The sequence below is a fragment of the Homalodisca vitripennis genome, chromosome 5 (genome assembly GCF_021130785.1).
Source record: "Homalodisca vitripennis isolate AUS2020 chromosome 5, UT_GWSS_2.1, whole genome shotgun sequence".
NCBI lineage: Eukaryota > Metazoa > Arthropoda > Insecta > Hemiptera > Cicadellidae > Homalodisca > Homalodisca vitripennis.
Window position 1 is genome coordinate 51934580 of NC_060211.1, and position 22467 is coordinate 51957046.

The window sequence follows — 22467 nt, forward strand, 5'->3', positions numbered from 1 at the left end:
GGGGGAGGAGCCGTTCCCGTAAACTTCTAAAATTACTTAAATATATATTTTTAGTGAAATATACGTAACGTTTAGTTTAGTATCGGGAATATAGTCGGAATCATCGAACCGATTTGTCATTCAAATACGGAAAACGTTATCCTGATGTAGATTGGAAACATAACCGAATGGTCGAGCAATTGAGAATTTTCGTAGACATTAAAAGTAATTCTTCCCGTATTTGGATGGTAAGAAATTGGCTTGGAAAATTATTTATACCGCCAAATCAAAATACACGTGTATCTCTTGAAATCTTCCGTAGAATCCATTGAGTACCTGTTGTTTACACCATTTCGTCATGTTAGCATAGAATTTTAAAAATAACATTAATTGCTTCCTGTTTCACGCAACTAGTGCACTACGCAAAAATATTTACTGTGTTTAGTTTATAGTAAACTGCGTGTAAAATAACTACTTAATGTTACTGTAATTTTATATGTGTGTGTTGCTGATAGTCTTTGGTTCGTTTCTTCACTCCACTTTCGCATACACTTAAGTTTATGTGTTTAACAGTTTAATGGCTAGCTAGTATTAAATGTATGTTTATTGTCACATGTTTGGTCTTTGCAAACCGCTTTGGTCATTATGTTGGAACCACATAGATATAGTAAATTTTACAAAACAACTATGACAACTACATTTAAACATAGTTTAGTTTAATGAGAGTTACACTTTGATTATGAGTAGTGAAATATTAGAGTTTTGTTTTATTCATACAAACGAATGGCTTATAAATGCTTTAATTATATTTACAAAAACAAAAAATTGTAGTGTTTCTAGTTTAAGCATCGTGTACATAAATAATTATTTTTTTTTCGGATTGGCGCTGACTAACCTAGCATAGTTGTACATAGCCTAGAGTATTATAAGTGCACAGGTATTTCCAGAGGGCGTCTCAGTCAATTGCAATAACACTTTGGTTTTGTATGCTACTTATTAACAATTTAAAATTATTACTCATTTGTTTATGGTGAACGTAGAAATGTTTTATTTTAAGCAGATTATGTGGTTTTTAATATTTTTAAGGAAACAAATCGTAAAATTTAAACAAAATCTTTTAGAGTTTTACAAAACTCTTCTATTGTAATTCGATTTACATTATTGTTTCTTTAACAATTATATGCTAAAATTGAAAATCATTTGATATTTCTGTCAGTATTTTAACCCGGATAATGTATATAAAATATATGCTGAGAACAAACACTGCTTTATTTAAGTACTTACCGATACGCACCTACTTCTCGGTTCTGACGGAATACACAAACACATGCACAAGACGCCCTCTGTGTGGTGGGTTTATACTAACTCTATTTTGTACGCAGGTGGCTTCCTGGTATAGGGTATGTACCTTCTTCTCTAAGCTTGCCTGCACGTGCATGTTCACTGTAGTGTCAACATCGCTTTAACTCATTCTTTCTGCTTTTACTCATCCTTTCTGCTTTTACACATCCTTTCTTTCAACAATGTCTTGTCTCGGCTTGTAACCACTTTCATATTTGTCCTTACCTCCTTAGTCTCTAGTTTTGTGTACCCGATACTCACCTTTTTAAATGCACTTTTTAATAATAGAATGTGGAAAAAACTGTAGACTATTTCATACTTCACTGTGCTGTAATAGATGTCAAAAATGCAGCAGTCTGACACTTTGAAACCTCAAACTAACGTTCTTTTCCTATCCTATTTAACTACATGTTAATATGCACTATTTATTAAGAGTCGGCTCAAAAAATATGACCTTGAATTTAAGACTTAAACATTATGTTCAACCGTCTTTCTGCCCTTTTTCAATCGTAGAATCATGGTAGATGTCTTATTTTAAAGGTATGTTAAGTTCTTTTCCAAACTCATTTTTAGTTTCCCAATAATTACAGTAAATTGTGCATTTTTTAATATTCAAACGATGAAGTACAATATAGTTGAGATTTTCCTGAATATTCTTAAAAACTTTTGAAAAAATGCTAACAAGCTTTGGATGCGTAATTGTTAAATCTTTAAAATGCGACAGCTCCCACATTTCTGTAACAAGAAATAAGGGAGTCAAATTATTTTTAAATTGTTCTTATGGAGCTAAAAACAAGATGGCCGCCACTATAGTTGGCTCTTATGGAATTCAAATAGGAATCCCATGCCGATGTGTTCAAATTATAATTGGTAACGCGTTTGGTATTCTTTTAACAGCCGACTGCACTGGCGGCCATCTTGGTTGTAGTCCCGTAAAAACAATGTTTAACCTCATGCGCTTTTACAACCTTATTTTTAGTTAAAGGATAATAGGAGTTGCCCCACTTAAAAGATATAACTATTCCCCAACGTTTTTTTCTGATATTTGTTGTAGTTTATTCTGAAACAAATTCTCAAACGGTTTTTACTTTGTCGTTTAAATCATTTAAAAAACTAAAACGCGTTTGAATGCTTATTAATTATATTTTTCCATTTCCAACCACACTGTGATCAAAAATAAGGACGTAAACCTGTATAAAGTTTAACCTTGTTCTTATAGGCAAAAACTCAAGGTCGGTTCATTACGGTCGGTTCTTAACCCATAAAATCGGACACAAAATATCCAAAATCATGAAGATATTTTTGTAGTATAACACGTTAATGTCATTGACTAAAAGCCAAGAGGCAGATGGTTAAACATATTAAAGATCATATTTAACCACTTTACTGGATGGATAATATCAATTCTGTATTGGCCGTTTGTGTGCTGTTTAAAACTACGTTGAACAAACGTTCATTAGGTTTCAGTACGGTACGTAGCTTACTATAATGCTGTAAGTACATCAACCGGTCGCCAGGTGGCGGAATGTGGCCGACATCACTCTGGTAATTGACCAATTAAACGCAACCTTACGTAATTAATTGGTTGTAACGAGGCGTGTGAACACGCAAAAGGGGAGGGGGAGGTAAATCTGGAGATAACAGAGTGATAACGTGTGTGCGTGTCGATCCGCACACCTGACTACACACGCGACAGACGCTGGCGTGCCTGCAGACTACAATCTGGCCATTGTCACTGGCAGGGGCGTAGTCATGATAGGTATTTGAGGGAGCAACATGGGACCTACATGACTGTAACAATCACTTTGATGGCGTAATTTTGGAATGCCAAAACCAGTGTATTTGTTTAGTGCTGCAATGACAACATAAGCAATTTATTTAGGACCCTGCAGGGGTCATGTCGTTGTTCATCCGTCTGTCCGTTTGTAAGATAATCCTTTCTAGACACTTGAAGCATGGTAATAAGTTTCTCTAGGTCCAAGGAAGAACTGTGTTGATTTTTAGAGTCAAAGGCCAGTCCTTCCGCATGTGCGACAACTCTTTCTTTAGTTCTGCCAGATCCTTCGATATGCCACGGTATATATACATAAAACAAAGTAACGGTCACAAACAGAACACAATGCCATGTCCTTGAGAAGATAAACAGTATAAACTTATATATTTATAGGTATCCTCGTTAGTAATCTACATAGATAAAACAAAGTCGGGTTAGTTACACCATTTATACCTCAAGAATGGCTGTACCGATTATATTGGTCCCTGATTTGTTGGATTCTTCTCCGCCCCAAATATCAGTTAGCAATATAAAATATTGTAAAAGTTCAGATATTTACGGGAAATATTTACGGAAAATTCAGGTAAATATAAAAACACAAAGGTTTTTATAAAACATTAAAGAGATTGTTTCATTATTAATCAAGTGCTCTGTGTAAACATTTGTATGGCAGCACAATCATATTATGTTTAATTAATTTAATCAATATTTTCAATTTGTTTACATGTATAAGCTTGATAGTAACAACACTTCTTAGTCCTCCTCCGTAGACTAATGGTTATAGTCTCGGCTCTCTAACTGAGAGATCACGGGTTCAAATCCCGGGGAGGGCCAATAATGTATAGACACGAAAAAAGGTGTGTATACTTTGAAAATAAACCAGTGTTCATCGAAGCCTACGTAGCTGTAGCTGAGGCTTATAAGAGAAAAAAATCTTCTTATTTCAACCTTTTCTGCAACCACTGTTATGCACAGAGTAAGAAAATATCCAGATAAGAAAATTTAAGAAAGTTGTAGAAATATACATTTAATTTTACATTTTAGCGAATATTAAGTATACAGTGCCTGGTCAGTACTGTAATGCAGATAACAAAGTCAAAGTTACTATCGAACATTAACTATAAATTTAAAGACTGTTGCGAGATGCATCTTCGTTGTCTTTTGACAGAAGTAGGCTTCTCAGACCTGTTTGTGCATGTTCAATGTCTTTATCGAGGCAACAAGGCAAACTCAACTTTGGCGACGGAAATATGATTAACTCGAACCGGAAGTGTTCATACACGTGCAAACCCTTATCGCGTTCGAAGCCGTGGGTTACTGCTAGTAGATTAATATTTGTAAATCTGTCTTTTTTTTAGCTTGTTTTTTATGTATTAAAAACTTGTTAAAAAAACTAAAAATAATTTAGGAATTTGAAGCGGGATATAACACAAAACTTTTGTGCAATTGTTGATTTTCTGATTGATTGATTATTTATAATCCATTCCACGTGGGGAAACCTGTTGGCAGACTAGAAACCCCATTTTCGTTTAAGTCACACATTTATAGGCAGTGCATTACGACAGGTTATCTTACCTGCGGCACTGGTTAATGGAATGCCATTCATTACAGTGTATAGAAATATAATATGTCATGCGATTTTTTATTTCTAAATTAGTATCAATGTGTGTTGTCATCGTGGTGGTTTAAACAATATTTTAAAATGCGAAATAATTACAGAAATGTCGTAATTTTAGATACATAATGCTTCGTTCTACTGTAAGAAAGTAAGTTTGAAATTCCACGTATTTATTTCTGATTTTAAGTTGAACTCGTGAATGAAAATATAAAGTAATGAATTCACATTTCAGATGTGATTAGAAGCACTGACAGGGAGTGTAACAACAGTATATTCAGACGTGACGTCGTCGCAGCCACACAAATCGGCAGAGAATTGGATTTTTACCAGCTCTCGTTAAAACTTTAATGGCTTTACAATCCAAGTTGAATTGCTTTCTTTCACAGCGAAATGCTAAGGCACACTTTTGTCTTGATAGCGTCGTCGAGAAAATCCCAACCTTAAAAAACTCAATTGTGTGCAGAATACTAAAACAGATTATTTTCTTTGATTGGATATTTCATATGCAAGCCGGAATAACAGTATTAGAATTACGTCTATTAAATGTTATTAATGTAAAAGTAGACATTTTAAATCAATTTCTGCATAGCGTAGATGCAAGGCTAAAGCTATCTTACCCAGAGGTCACTGGTTCTCGTAGAAGTCAAAAAATTGCAGAAGGCTTTAGACAGTTTTCCTTTATAAAATTCTTTATAAATTAAAATGCCTTTTGCGTAAAACCTCTTGAAAATAAAACAAAAGTTTGTCTGCCACTGTAGGAACATTAAATTTAAGAAGGAATCCACATCCCCTCCGAGTATGGTAGAGATAAATTTCGATAATAACGTGTATTACATATGTAATATGTCTCAATCTCTAATGTGCCCAAACGCCAGGAAATCCGCAGCAGCGCAGGGAAGCTGTGAATGCTGACCGTTAGGCTCGAATGTGTTTACGATTGTCACATATAGAGGTCGCACGTACTATCAGTCACATTATGATCGCTGAGCTGTATATCATGGCCTACATCTTCCTGACATTTCTCCCACGTCACCAGTCTGTCGGAGGTTTACCCATTCATGACGCCTCTGAGATGACGGAAGAGTTGTTGGCAATGGACACGTTCCAGATGACTTACGGTCTAGCTGCTTGTACTGCCGTTTTCTGCAACTTCTAGGCCATGCGGGAGAAGTTAACTGCAGTTAGAACAGCGAGCTCTTCATAACATTCCTTTTTCTTCTCGTGAAGGCTCTGGGATGGCTAAACGAAGAAACAATAGGACGGCTTCAAAATAAATTCTTCACATTGTCCAATTCAAGTTCAATTTAATTTTAAAACTGAAAGAAGTGCTTTGAAAGAAACTGACAAAATTTGGCTAAACCGGATCAAACATTTAAAGAAAACAGTAATAGTACAGGTTTAGGACTTAAACTACAGTTAGGATAAGCTGGGGGGAAATATGAGAAAGACGTCAGTATAGCCTAAGGTAAATTAAAATAACGACTTGCAAGATTTATTATTTAGCCTACCGTTCATTATGTCGTGCTGCAAAACTAACAAACAAAAATACAGAATTTGGTATCTTAGGTATTTATTTGTGGATTCTGGCCATCAAAACGTATGTGATGCGTATTCTCTGATGATTGTTGTGGTTGCTGTTGACCGTAATTGAGAAGATTGAACTTGATTTTAAAAGATCCTATTCGGCGGAGTGGCCATAGATCGAGCAATACAACGATTGCAAACTTTGATGCCTGAAAGTTGCGTATTCTCTGATGATTGTTGTGGTTGCTGTTGACCGTAATTGAGAAGATTGAACTTGATTTTGAAAGATCCTATTCGGCGGAGTGGCCATAGATCGAGCAATACAACGATTGCAAACTTTGATGCCTGAAAGTTGCGTATTCTCTGATGATTGTTGTGGTTGCTGTTGACCGTAATTGAGAAGATTGAACTTGATTTTGAAAGATCCTATTCGGCGGAGTGGCCATAGATCGAGCAATACAACGATTGCAAACTTTGATGCCTGAAAGTTGCGTATTCTCTGATGATTGTTGTGGTTGCTGTTGACCGTAATTGAGAAGATTGAACTTGATTTTGAAAGATCCTATTCGGCGGAGTGGCCATAGATCGAGCAATACAACGATTGCAAACTTTGATGCCTGAAAGTTGTGAAAGGTGGAATTTGTGGTCTCGTGTTTAAGGTTTAAACCGTCATATCTTGGTTTCAAATGTACGTTCACCAGTAGGTGTTTATAGGTTAAGACCGGAATTTCCGTGGTTCGGACTTTTGTACTCTTGGTTGCCAGTGATCATTGTTGTTACGATGATTCTTATTGACTACAGTTCACTCACTCGCTGTAATCATTCACCATTCATACTCACTTTCAAATACATTCATGGATATGACGAAAAATGTCGAAATGAATAAGAGTCCAATGTCGTCTGCTGCAGTGTTCTTTACATTAGTGTGGGAAATATAAAATGCAGTCATGTAATGTACAGTTCTCGACTTGGAAGGATCATAAAGTGTAATCGATTTCTCTACTGTACAAGCTAATCCCTATTGTTGTTTGCTACCGGGTGGGTGGGAGGGAGGGGGTGGCAGACAGCTGACAACTTCGTGTGGGCGCCACACCGGATGACCGGCTCGGGTTTCACATTTTGGTGGCTTCTGGCCCTTCTTTATTGCCAGGGGCGTATCTAAATGGGGTAACGTGTGGGCACGTGCAACTACAAATGTATACTGGCTTGGCAAATAGCAGAGGCTTTAAAAGTCTTATCTCGTTAGTAATCAACACAGAGAATGAAGTTTTATACGTGTTATAACGCGTGTATAACACGTCACGTGTATAACATAGCTAGGGTAGGAAGGTTAGATTCCTGTTTTTTGATAAATTCTATAATTTCCAAAACCGTGTATTGAGTTGTAACACATACATATATAACAGCTACAAATTGTGTATTTAATATTTATCGTGACATTTTTAAAAATATTACAAATAAAATACGGTGTAATAAAACGTCTCAAATAATTTGTGTATCAGGGAAATTATTTCCCATTGATTTCATGTTAGCTTGTGTCACAATAGTTTCAAATAAATTCGTGGGAATCAACATTCAGACGTGACATCTCGTACCTCAAAATAAATGTGGTTCTTCTTTATGTATCGCTTAATTTGCAAAAATATTGAATGCTCTGCAAGTCTGCTACAGTTAGAGTAGAATTGAGGAATGGGGAAACCCTGTATGACCACTTTTTAGTAGAGTAATGGTCGCTGATTAGTTAATACTGTTTTAATATAATATTTGTTTTCCTGTGTCGCTAAATACATGCCATCCGCAGTGACGCAAAACCACGGCGCCGGGTCCTCGCGAGTTTGTGGTCGCGGTCACACGGTGTCTATTCAAGGTCAGAGTGTCGCCTTACAAACATAACCTCACAAACTGATCAGCTGATTGGCCAATACGACACATGGTTTGGCGCCATTCAAAAAACGTACTTCAGCCGATCTTTATAATACGATAAAACACATGCAAACTTCTCCCAATGCTCTTTCGCTGATGTTAAGGGATCTAAAATATTAAAATTTTTAAATTAAAAAATAGATTCTTTTCCAAACACAATTTGGAGATTTAAATATAGAATGCTGGGTACATAGATTATTTGTAACCACATCAGTCGTCTTCTGGCTGTAACTTTTAAATTATTAACAGGTTTATACCTGCCAGTACAACCTACAGTGGGTACGACACATAACACATTGTTATTTAAATTTTAACAACCCCATGAATGTCTAAGAAGGGCACATCACTAACCCGCAAATGTTGAGCTAAAGAGGGGGGGGGGGGTAACTTGATCGATAACCCTAGTTTACTTCCCAGGGTGATGGTAGTAGAAAGACTTCAGCAAACGTAATATGAGGGAGGGTCCTTCCTGGCAGTTTTTATCATTCTCTAGCTGATGTTGTAATATGTACAATGAATCAAATGTTATTTAATCCGTTAATCCGAGATGATTGCCTCCTTAAAAACTGTAATTGAAATTTTGTTGATTTTTTAATGTAAATTATTGGTTAGTAATAATGTTATATCCACTGGTAAATTTCGATAATTTTATCTTACTTACGGTACTTTCCTCTTTTCAGATGGAATTTTAAACCCTAAATGGCGTTTTTGGAATATATTTTGAAAATTAACGAGTTCAAGAATGTGACAGTTCCGACTAAAACCTTTCTGGCGAGTTACCAAATCCTAGGGTCTTGTTGCACAGATGATTTTTCAGTGCGTCTTGTTTGTTTTCAGAACTCTTATTTGTTTGCTGATTTCGATTAGTCCTGGTCACGATTGGGACATGATGTAAGATTCCGAAGTCTCGATATCTCGTATCGCACACAAGTAAAGTTAATAACCAACAAACGCTTACAAAATGTCTGGGTATATAAATGTGTTCTTATAGTTACGTAGGCCTATTTGTTGGCCAAACCTTATTTTTCCGCTGAATCTTTTCCAGCTTTTGCATAAAACTAAATGTTTTAATTCACTTGGAATTACAACATTTTAAATTTTAGTTGTGGCTTTCTTTAGTGTCAGGAATATAAAATAAAAGAACTAATTTATTTTCAACGATACTGAAAAATAATGTAAATGACAAATGTAGTGTTAATTTTAATTAATACTATTTTGATTTGAATCTTGATTAAATTTCTTAGGAACTTATTTTATATTGAAGAAACTACACGGTGAAAACCCGTGGGACAAATAAAACAGAAATTACACATAAGATAAGAATATTTTTTTGTTGTACATATAATGAGACCCAGAGATCTCGTGACGCACACAGAATTATTTCAGTGATTTACGAGATTTATAGATCTCGTATCTGAGTGAAGAACGCATATAGGAAACAAGATTTTCCCCCAGTATAATTTAGATTAAAACCTCATAACTATTAAGTGGAATATTATACCGCACAACTGGAAATATGTCTTTTTTTAATCCGTACCAATGGCGTAGTGTAGCGGCTAGCGGGTACAACGGTTATCGCAAAGTAACCGGATCAACCAACGTCGATCGTGGCTGCTGCTTAGGCCTCTTTCACACACATCGAATTTGGACGTCCGATATTTTATCGACCGTCCAAATTCCAATAGTGGCGCATAGCAGTAAACGGGAACATTCAGACTAGAAGATCTCTGAACGGCAACGATAAAATGCCGTGTAGCAGCCGTCCACTGCCACTGCAGACCAACGGCACCGTGCCGTTGCCGTCCTTACAGTGGCGTACGTGTCCATTCGTGCGCTTCCAGACATATCGATATTTTACCGTCCGTCCTCACTCCTCACTTCTCACTGCGCCTTCTCCCTGTGCAGTGCACATCTTTAGGACTAATCAAGTTAATTTATAAATTGTACACATGAATTAAATTAACTCTGAAGTGTTATATTGTAATATCGATGGAACTTCAGCCCTTGAAGTACAGTATAAAGAGCTTGTAGCTCATAACCAAAGTTTTTTTTAATACCAGATTTTAAATTAATTGAGTTTGACGCATCACATAAAACAAGATTGTTTCATGTCGAAAGCCTTTCTCTTTTCAAATGAATAAATTTAAACAAACATTTGTATTATCATTATTAATTAAAGTTTAGCTCTAAAACGTGTTAGAATTTTTAATAATTTGTTACTTACCTTAACGTAATAGCAAGCCTTTCCTGTGTGGGAATACAATTCATCATTTTAGTGTTTTCATGTTTGATGACATCTTTTAACTTCTCGTGAAGTTCATCAAACGAAACCGTAGACATTCTAAAGAAATTAAAACACTTATTTCCATCACGTCGAAGTTCTTCAAAAACGGTGTGAAAGGTTCCCACCTGTTCCCTCGCTTTATTAATCGGATGTATCTCCAGCACTTCCACTTAATCCTACGACGCTTTATACGGTGGTATAGGAACCACATAGCCACAACACGTTTTTTATTCATTAGAGAGAAGCAATACAACACTCACTACAGCACACCATATACTCGAATAACTTTCTGAACGGTAAAAAAATCGATGTGTGTGCAAGCGGCACCCAAACGATAAAATATCGCCCGTTATTTTATCGGACGTCCAAATTCGATGTGTGTGAAAGAGGCCTTAGTTCTTGCCAACTGCATCAAAGTCAGTCTTCGGAGTCAAATTCTGACCGTCTTGTGTTTTAGGACAGTGCCTAAGGTAGGTTTCTAAATTACAGTACTTCTAAGAAGAAAACTAATGGTAGCTCCTTAGAGAATTTACAAACTATATGTGTAAACAAATTTTAAAACAGTGATTAAATTAATTAAACTGTGGGTGTTCTATCAGTCGCATTTGACAGACGTCCAAATTCGATGTGTGTGAAAGAGGCCTTAGATGGATGACCGCGGAACGATCTTGTCCTTGCAAGCCGATCCGAACCCTACCCGGCCATTGGTGGTGGTTCGGAAGTCACCTTTAAGTCGTTGGTCCCCAGGTTAAGTGTTACATAGGGTTTCTTAGCTCTAACTTCGCCTGGTAAAATAAGAAATCTTTATTTTACTTGACTTTACTTTACTTACTTTACTTACTTTACCAATTGCCTTATGTGATGCGAGACCCTGGATCATCGTATAGAAGCGAGCATGTTAGGAACTGTCATATAGACGAATTAAACACAATAATAAACCTCTTGAGAATTAGTAAGCATTCTCACGGTTACTGTACCAAACACAGTACGAATAGTTGTAATAATGTAATTTAAGTTTGAACCGGCAAGAAGAACCGATACCTTATGAAATAATCTGACATATTACAGTGAAAATAAATTGACTTCACATATTAAATTTGTCACTCAGTAAACTTGTAATACATCGACTACTGAAATACGAGTATTTATTCGTTAACTGTCAACTAATTTACTTAAACAGTTATAACTGTGAGTACTATATACTTACCAAACCTTTTAAGAGAACACTTGTAACATTTGTCTGCTGCATTACATGACTCAAGCCCACTAAGCGGTGGGAGCATATCGTGTAAGTCTCGCCTATAAATCTTTCACACAGCGTACACTTAATTATAACACAAGTTTCACGCCACTTGTAACATTTTTCTGCTGCGTTGCTGCATTACATGACTCAGGCCCACTAAGCGGTGGGAGCATATCGTGTAAGTCTCGCCTATAAATCTTTCACACAGCGTACATTTAATTATAACACAAGTTTCACGCCACTTGTAACATTTTTCTGCTGCGTTGCTGCATTACATGACTCAGGCCCACTAAGCGGTGGGAGCATATCATGTAAGTCTCGCCTATAAATCTTTCACACAGCGTACACTTAATTATAACACAAGTTTCACGCCACTTGTAACATTTTTCTGCTGCGTTGCTGCATTACATGACTCAGGCCCACTAAGCGGTGGGAGCATATCGTGTAAGTCTCGCCTATAAATCTTTCACACAGCGTACACTTAATTATAACACAAGTTTCACGCCACTTGTAACATTTTTCTGCTGCGTTGCTGCATTACATGACTCAGGCCCACTAAGCGGTGGGAGCATATCGTGTAAGTCTCGCCTATAAATCTTTCACACAGCGTACACTTAATTATAACACAAGTTTCACGCCACTTGTAACATTTTTCTGCTGCGTTGCTGCATTACATGACTCAGGCCCACTAAGCGGTGGGAGCATATCGTGTAAGTCTCGCCTATAAATCTTTCACACAGCGTACACTTAATTATAACACAAGTTTCACGCCACTTGTAACATTTTTCTGCTGCGTTGCTGCATTACATGACTCAGGCCCACTAAGCGGTGGGAGCATATCGTGTAAGTCTCGCCTATAAATCTTTCACACAGCGTACATTTAATTATAACACAAGTTTCACGCCACTTGTAACATTTTTCTGCTGCGTTGCTGCATTACATGACTCAGGCCCACTAAGCGGTGGGAGCATATCGTGTAAGTCTCGCCTATAAATCTTTCACACAGCGTACACTTAATTATAACACAAGTTTCACGCCACTTGTAACATTTTTCTGCTGCGTTGCTGCATTACATGACTCAGGCCCACTAAGCGGTGGGAGCATATCGTGTAAGTCTCGCCTATAAATCTTTCACACAGCGTACACTTAATTATAACACAAGTTTCACGCCACTTGTAACATTTTTCTGCTGCGTTGCTGCATTACATGACTCAGGCCCACTAAGCGGTGGGAGCATATCGTGTAAGTCTCGCCTATAAATCTTTCACACAGCGTACACTTAATTATAACACAAGTTTCACGCCACTTGTAACATTTTTCTGCTGCGTTGCTGCGTTACATGACTCAGGCCCACTAAGCGGTGGGGAGCATATCGTGTAAGTCTCGCCTATAAATCTTTCACACAGCGTACATTTAATTATAACACAAGTTTCACGCCACTTGCCCCCGCACGCACGCACGCCGGCTGCTGCCTTCTACTTCTTGTCCTTCCAACTGTGACCACCCGCCTACGTTCTTAGTCCATTCATGGTTTCACGCTACTGGTTTTTATTTTTGAATTTGTTATTTTACATTTTTTTTTAAATTAAGCAGTATACAACTAAACGTTTTATTTTAGTAGTTTAACTCAAAAATGTAAGTGGCTATACAAAAATGAATCCTGTGCCAAAATATATTGCCGCATTCACAGCGTCCTTCTATCACAATCAGCAATGAACAATTTATACATTTTTAATTAGAAATTTGTATCAATTTGAATTAATAAAGTTCAACTGTAATAAATCAATGTTGTTTAAGATAATAAATCTATGCTAGGCTGTAGTAACTTGTGCGTTGTTCCCCATAAGAAGAATGTATTTCCTTATTTTTAATCGAAGCTTTATAAAAGATATCGTCAATACACTTCAAAACGCGTTTTAGTTATTTTTTTTATAAAGATTTGCTTTTTGAATATTTAAACAATTTAGTATTACAAAGTTTGAGGCTTTTCCTGAATAACCCATAGAAATATAGAAAAAACTAAAAGTGTTAGTACTAGGTAATTTTAAATCTCTTAACGTCCGACTCCATCCAGCTTGATAGGATGACGGTTGAAAATATACGAAACTTGGTAGGATATCTTGTGCTATTTGATAAGGATAATGCTATCCTCTAATCTTACTTACCTACTGTTGTTTTGGCAAGCTACGCGTTTACGTTCATCAACATTCTTATCCTGTGTTGGATACCAGTTCCGGGTACAGACAGGCTTGTCTGCCGTAAATATCTCGGCCGGGGACCAGGGGACCACCGCCACTGATTATGGCCTTGTTTAGCCGCCCTTTCACAAGGGTTCGGGTTGTACCCTTTAAAGGTTAATTGCAATCTAAAGGGCTAACGACTCGGCGCTGTCCACTCTAATTCGGTTTCTAAAAATAACGGCGTCGTGTTTTCAAAACATGTTAATAAACTTGTTTAAACAACGTGTAGTGCACTGTTTCCTGCCAGCACATCGCTACACACGTTGAAGTATATATTAAAATTAATAAAATGTATAACGTAATTATTTTTACCTATTTCATTACCTTAGCTCAACTGTCAATCGCACAAGTATGTTTTTTAACCGACGCACAACAAAACTCCGTGTAAAATATGGCTAATAAACAAGAGCCATACTCCGAGAGCTTTGGTTTTTCATAAACCGATTTCAATTATCGATTCAAAGCGCCATTCCCACACCGACGTAAATGATTCAATGAGAATAGCCGCGTGTTTCCGGTTCAGATCAGGTCGTGTTGCCACTTCCGGTGTTGCTCGGACGTTCGATTGACAAATTGCGTCGATGGCCAACGATATTGTGGTCCCCGGTTGTTAGGGAAACAGTTTGATGACAGCATTTTCTGGAATGTCATCAACGTGTAGTTAATTCCTTTGTTTTAAAAATAACAAATGTTTGTCTGTGTAATAAATATCATTATATTATATAAAAACCATTAAAACGAACACATTGAAACATTTAAATACCTATTATTCGTTGAACAACGTCGTATTATTCATGAGTAAATGAGCATATACAATTCATGATTTAAAATACCCTAGTTTTTTGTTCTTACTCCTGGTGGATGTTACTTAAATGTAGTGTCAAGGTAAATAAACTGAGTGAACTTTGAATTTGTTATACCATAATACTGAGGCTTAAAGTAATACAGAATAAAAAATCTCTAAAGGCTGTGATTAAAAGTTTACTCCTCGATTTTTAGTATAATACTGCCACAATTTTCCTTTTCACTTAATAAACTCAGTTGTCTTATCTTTGTTTTGATTGTCGTTGTTGACACAATACAAAGATTACCAACGATTACTTTCTTCCACTATCTACTATTTATTCTGCACGTTATCGCTTCTAATAGGTTTACTTTTGCGCCACAAATTGCATGGAACGATGGAAGGTTATTTTAGAGCAGTAACATGCTGGTCGGTTATTTTTGTAAATTCTGTTAGTCAAAGCTATTTAGGACATCTTACCAGAAGACAAGATAATATACAGAACAAATTAGTAATTCAACAATGAATCGTAGGTGAAGCTGTAAATTGAGCCATTTTGAAATGAGGCCCATGAAAACACGCTGAAAATACTGATATGATTGTGTTACAGTATGTCACTGAAGAGAATTTTTGTAGTATCACAACTTGTAGATTTCAATTCTTAATATGTACTATTTATGTTTCACATCTGCCTGTTAAGTACTGCTGGTGTAAACCTATGTGCCCTGTACAGATGCTATTAAAATATGTTAAGTTATATTCATTTAAAAGCTGTTTACCCTAGGTCTTCATTAAGAAACCTGTTTTAAATCGCAATTCATATGCATAGTGAAAGAACTTATCCTCGTCTTACCCGCTTTACCTTGGTGAAATTTCTAAAAATACCAAATTTAGATGAGTGATTGAGAGTTTGTTTCTAGCAAATTCTCTCTCCAGAAAAAATATCTTAAATAGTTGTGGCGATAAAATAAAATAAATTCTACCAGAAAATATTGGTCGCATCGCTGTAGTCAATGGTGAACTTCGTTATCCTGTGTTATAATTAAATCCGTATGAGTGTGGACCGATTCTAAGCAAAACAATTTTAGCGCGGGACTGAACCACGAGGAAGTGGTGCGGAGTGGAATGGATCACATTTGGACTTGTTACATTATTGATGACGGTGTGGGGTGGGGTGGGGGTGTCTGTGACGAGCCGTCATCCTACATCCATCATCACCACCTTACAATCATCAATCTCGAGGGGACACTGATTGCTTTCTTATTCAATTGATTGGACACAGTTCGTCAACCTTTCGTTGAGAACGTCCCCGCCGATGATATTGTCAATTTCTCTTCCTTCGCGTTAAATTTGTGTCTCATTGGTTGTGGTTAATTAGTGGACAGTCTTCATTATAGCCTATTTAGCCTGACCGATTTATCAAGCATTCCGTGGGGCTCGGTTATCATCTTAATTTGTCTCACAAATGAATGCTGTTAGACGAGTTTTATAACAGTTACATTGAGAATAACGACGTAATGCTATTTGTTAGGTATCTTAATCAAGATTTTTTACATTCCATCCACAATTCATTCATAACTTGAGTTTTAAATGCTTCACCCTTCATTTTTTCCTATAGGCTATTTCTTCAGATATGTAATAAATCGCCACCGCTAATTTAGACATAGTTTGTGAGACTTTGGCCATATCATGAAAAGTTTGAAATTTTCTATTGGTGATACATGGTTTTGGACTACTTTTTTAAGCTGATCACGTTGCCGTAAAAGGGGACGTAAAATACTGATATAAACACTTGGAAGTTAAATTTTACATGAATATTATATTCGTTAGCGAGTAATATCTCAGAGACTATCATACTGTATTTTACGTCTTGTTTTGATCGTAATGATACGTAAGCTGCCATTTAATAAAATTAGAAAAACCGAATATTCTAATTTCTTAGTTTAGACATCAGTATACATTGTACTTAGGCCTACTATGTTTTTGCATATAGTAGTCTATGTGTAAGGGTTAAAACATTTTTCATCTGTTGAATGTTTCAAAAAGAACTATGAGTTAAATTTTAACATTTCATACCTTATTTAGTTATATTTGAAGTTTTGTTTAGATTCTCCTTATAACTAATTTCTCATTGAATTGTCTTAAAAGATTTCAGAATATCGGGACTCTTTCTCTCACCATGGCGCTCGTTTACAGACTAGCGAGCTGTAACAAAACGTTACACACTGATGCTCGCCAGTATGTAGGCGCTCATGTACAGAATAGCGAGGTGTAACAAAACGTTACACACTGATGCTCGCCAGTATGTAGGCGCTCATGTACAGAGTAGCAAGGTGTAACAAAACGTTACACACTGATGCTCGCCAGTATATAGGCGCTCATGTACATAGTAGCAAGGTGTAACAAAACGTTACACACTGATGCTCGCCACTCTGTAGGCGCTCATGTACAGAATAGCGAGGTGTAACAAAACGTTACACATAGATATGCTCGCTCGGCTCGCCAGTCTGTAGGCGCTCATGCAGCGATCTGTGACTCCCGCTACTTGACCACTGGCCGACCGCGTGGCAAGGGCAGGCAGGGGCGGAAGTGTCAGGCGCCACAAGAACTATCGTAACAGCTGACCTATTTCAGGCGCCGCGGTCACTGTTGCTGTCGCATCTTTCACTGTTAGTAGTAGCCTACCTATATATCTGCGTTGTTACTCCCATAATTAATTATTAAGGACCCAACATGCTTCTCTGAACATGGTTGTCTGAACATCGTGTCATACATCACGTATGTCCGTCTATGTGATAACCAATAAAAAATGACCCAAGACTTGAAATTTGCTGCATACACTCATATTGGTTCAAGAAGGAAGCCTATTGATTGGGGTCAAAAGGTCAAAGGGCAGTAATGTGTCAGTCAGTTTTTTTTCAGGAATTAGGTTATTCCTTAAGGGCATTTAACCCCATAACTGCCCATCTGCCTCATAACGTTGTGGGTTCCTTTCGTGGTCTGAATCTGAGATTTTCCACAATTGATGATCACGAGAAAGGATCATTTTGAGCTGTCGATCACCAATTTATTCTAATCCGGAAAAACATTACTGTCAGTTCGGCAAGGACTTCTTACGTTCTGTCGGGTCCATCGATACTCCATTGGATTGATTATTCAAGATGTTCGGATATATATCCGAAAGAATAATCCAAAATTTCTTTTTTAAGTAAATTATTGACAATGGATGATTTGAAAGGATTACAAGATTTCAGAAATTATGTTATCTTTATAACGCTAGATGTGAATCATTCGAAATCGTGTTATTGTTTCAAATCTACTCTTTTACTTTCACAATAACATTAATTAATTGTATTGTTAAGTTTTCAATTTAGGTATCAACTATAGGTACATTTGATAAGTTAAATACAGTAGCTTAACCTAACCTGTGTTTTTTACAATCTTGGGCGGATTACTATAGCATTTTACGAAGTGTTTGCCAAAATTGGACCTTCTCTGCGAAATCTGTTTGTATTTGGTTCCTGAGTTTATTGTTTGGTCGGTTGGGGAATTCTCAGTTTTTGCAGACAGAGATGAGAGTTATTGTGCATGTAAACGACAGAACCTCGTGATTGATGTGGCGTGTTGTAAAGTATATTTTGAATAGTGAACCGTTGTAAATTGTGCGAGAAAGAGGCGAGACGTGGCTGAGGAAGCACTTAGAGACTTAGCAGCGTAAATGGCTCCATAATGTCATTGGGAAGTCTTACAGCGGCTCCTGTCACTTTAACTAACTGGGAAACCTTACGAGGCCATTTTATACTGCAAAACAATTACAGTGTTTATTTTGTCATTTCAATAAATCCAGTTTTCTTGATACAATTCCAGTATTTAGAATTTTTAAGTTAATTATTGACAATGTTGGGAACACCAGAATTACAGGGTTTCTCAATTGTTTTATATTAAAAAAAAAGACTTACTCATGACTAGTTTTGAGAATTAATGACTATTTTCTTCTGCAGGTTTTAACTAATAACGCGATACCAAACATACACGAAAATTAAATTAAGAAATAGGGAACTTCAACACGCCAATGTAAATTATCGCGATGCGAACCTTTTTTGCAAATCATTTTCTGAACTAACTACTAAGAAAGATTAAACACACAAAAAATTAAATATTAATTAAAAACCGATTGCCAGCTTTACAACCAAACATTTTCTTTTACGACTGTTTATTTCCATTTGTTCAACCGTTGTAACTGTAATAGAGTTGTAACTGTAATAGATTTTGTGTGTGATTCCATGTTTCATGTGAGTATTTTGTGTATAGTATTATTATTCACCTAAACATTAGGAGACCCAACAGAACTGTTAGGAGAGCGCATGTAAATAACACTGAAACAATTGAAACAGTAAATAACACTGAAACAGTTGTAACAGTAAATAACACTGAAACAGTTGAAAAAGTAAATAACACTGAAACAGTTGTAACAGTAAATAACACTGATACAGTTGTAACAGTAAATAACACTGAAACAGTAACATTAAATAATATTGAAACAAGAGTAACAGTAACTAATATTTAACAGTATTGACAATAAATAACATTGAAACCGTATTAATAGTAAGTGGGCCTAATACTGAAACAATAGTAATAGTAAATAATATTGAAACGGTCGTAACAGTAAGTAATATTGAATCGTTGGTCACAGCACGTAATATAGATACAATAGTAACAGTAAATTATATTGAAACAGTAGTATCGCTAAATAATATTGAAACAGTTATAACAGTGAAACAGTCGTAACAGTAAGTAATATTGAATCGTTGGTCACAGCACGTAATATAGATACAATAGTAACAGTAAATTATATTGAAACAGTAGTATCGCTAAATAATATTGAAACAGTTATAACAGTGAAACAGTCGTAACAGTAAGTAATATTGAATCGTTGGTCACAGCACGTAATATAGACACAATAGTAACAGTAAATTATATTGAAACAGTAGTATCGCTAAATAATATTGAAACAGTTATAACAGTGAAACAGTCGTAACAGTAAGTAATATTGAATCGTTGGTCACAGCACGTAATATAGACACAATAGTAACAGTAAATTATATTGAAACAGTAGTATCGCTAAATAATATTGAAACAGTTATAACAGTGAAACAGTCGTAACAGTAAGTAATATTGAATCGTTGGTCACAGCACGTAATATAGACACAATAGTAACAGTAAATTATATTGAAACAGTAGTATCGCTAAATAATATTGAAACAGTTATAACAGTGAAACAGTCGTAACAGTAAGTAATATTGAATCGTTGGTCACAGCACGTAATATAGACACAATAGTAACAGTAAATTATATTGAAACAGTAGTATCGCTAAATAATATTGAAACAGTTATAACAGTGAAACAGTCGTAACAGTAAGTAATATTGAATCGTTGGTCACAGCACGTAATATAGACACAATAGTAACAGTAAATTATATTGAAACAGTAGTATCGCTAAATAAATTGAAACAGTTATAACAGTGAAACAGTCGTAACAGTAAGTAATATTGAATCGTTGGTCACAGCACGTAATATAGACACAATAGTAACAGTAAATTATATTGAAACAGTAGTATCGCTAAATAATATTGAAACAGTTATAACAGTGAAACAGTCGTAACAGTAAATAATATCTACGAGTTGTGCCATACTACGTACATGTCCCTGTTGTATTGCCCTACATTAAGTAATTGAATTTATATCGGACAAGTTTGTAAAAACATCGTAATAATCACCAGTGTTATATGCAACCCAGTGTATGAAGTACCTACTATTGAAATTGCAACTATTGTCAGATGTGATAATCACGTGTTGAAATATAATTTTTTAATGTAATAGTTTTTACACTTATTGCTTGTTTCTTATCAAATTTTAACGAATTATTTCTACTGCACACGTTTTCATAATTAATTCTATTAGTGATGAAATCAGTAACTCACATTATTGTATTAATTTTATTTGTATTTCAAAACAATAATTTTAAATAACCAAATTAATTATTATTGACTTTTACGTAACTATTGTTTCCAACTAAGCAACAATTGATGTCAGTAGTTCGCTGACGTGTTTAGAACGAACATGAGGCCTATTGTCGGTTCCTGCTAAGAATCAACTCTCACTTTTGTAGTAGACTGTGTGTTATATTCTAAATTCTTTTTTGTCCCATTTTATATATTTGTACAATACAAATGTATTCACAGTTACTTTTCATTCAACCATGAAACATAAAAGTAAAATAAATTGTATTTTGTTTTAAACTTGTGTTTGTACACGTTTTTTGCTGTTCTTGGATTTAATATGTAAATATTTTACATTAAAGTTTTACAACAACTACAATTTTAAAACATTACCGTACAATGAGTTTTATCTCTAGCTAGGGCGGGCCCTAATTAATTACACGTATAGCGAGGCTAAATAAAATAAATAAATAAAAATAAAATGCTTTATTTAAAATATTTTAGGGGTTTATAATTTTTAAGTGTAGAAGACGCGAATGAATACATGATATAAAAGCAGACTTCTAATGCACGTGAGTTATGTATTTCTACTGTTTTATTCGAGTTACGTATAGAATCAAGAAATGTCATACTCACATTTTTGTGGTCGTTTGTGTTAATGTACACACCGATCTATGGTGATGCCAACAAACCAAATATGGAAACAAACATAAAAAATATATAAATTATTATGCATGTAATAGGCTAATATATATGCCATTGAAATTTTTAACATTTGCTTATTTGTAATATCACATAGGCGTATATAAAGAAAAGGATCTCCGGGGGCACAAGCACCCCCTCCGAAATTTTAGAGAGACATTAAAAATTTCCCCCCCCCCTCCCCTGAAATAATTTTCTGTATACACGCCACTGCAACATAGCAGAATTGTTTCAGTGAAGTTGTGCTGAAGAAACCAATGCAAGTGACAAGGTTATATACAGCAAAGGATCAGTGTCGACCTGTAAACAATATCGCAAAGCCTTATAAGTTTAAGTTAAGCTCTTATGTTACACTAAAAGCTTCTTGAAAAGGCTACTTATCCATTTTAAAATTAAGTTATACGAGGTAGCTTAGATAGATAATTCTAAAAGCAACTCATTTTCTTTCTATTATTAATGGAATATATGCTTTTGTATGGCCAACAAGATACAAACATGTTATGAGCAAACGTTTTACTTTTTATTTATTGTAAACAATAAATACATACTGCTGTCTTCTATGCCTATGATAGAATTTCGTTATCTGTATAAACTAAATCTTTGTGCATGTATGTAGGAGATTTCAGCTTGATCGCTCCCCTTTCTTCTCCTTTCGTATAATTTCATTTTAAAATATCTCAATGTAATTGAAACCTCATTTGTGGGTATAATTTTAGTTGTATTTTTTAAAATTCTAAATTCATTTTTATTTAGCCTTTTTTGTATATTACAAAATGATATGGCACCTACAGTGTTCAGATTATAAAATGTTTGAACGGCTTCCATCTTTCAGGTCACTTGAGAAATCGTATTTGTATCATACAATCCTCCTCACCTCTTGTAAATAAACCCAGCCTACTTCTAAGATTTCCCATAACTCATGCGGAAAGACCACTTCGTGAAGAGATCATACCCACCCACCCAAAAACATGTGTGTATTTTGTGGGTCGTACCCATTTACAACGAAAAACCGTCACGACAGTGCACAGAAGTTAAGATTTACACATTAAGACATCG

At 35.6% G+C, this 22467-nt stretch overlaps 1 protein-coding gene across 7 annotated transcripts in view; it reads left to right on the top strand.

The window, feature by feature from the left end:
* LOC124362179 (SH3 and multiple ankyrin repeat domains protein 3) overlaps nucleotides 1-22467 on the top strand; it is a 328512-nt gene that overhangs the window by 251728 nt on the left and 54317 nt on the right. For 4 of the 7 annotated variants that reach the window (XM_046816435.1, XM_046816437.1, XM_046816440.1 and 1 more), the window contains exon 3: nucleotides 1362-1379. The exons of the other annotated variants lie outside the window; for them this stretch is intronic. In XM_046816435.1, coding sequence (XP_046672391.1) covers nucleotides 1362-1379 — 18 coding nt within the window. The remainder of the gene's footprint in view (nucleotides 1-1361; nucleotides 1380-22467) is intronic. 7 annotated transcript variants of the gene reach the window in all.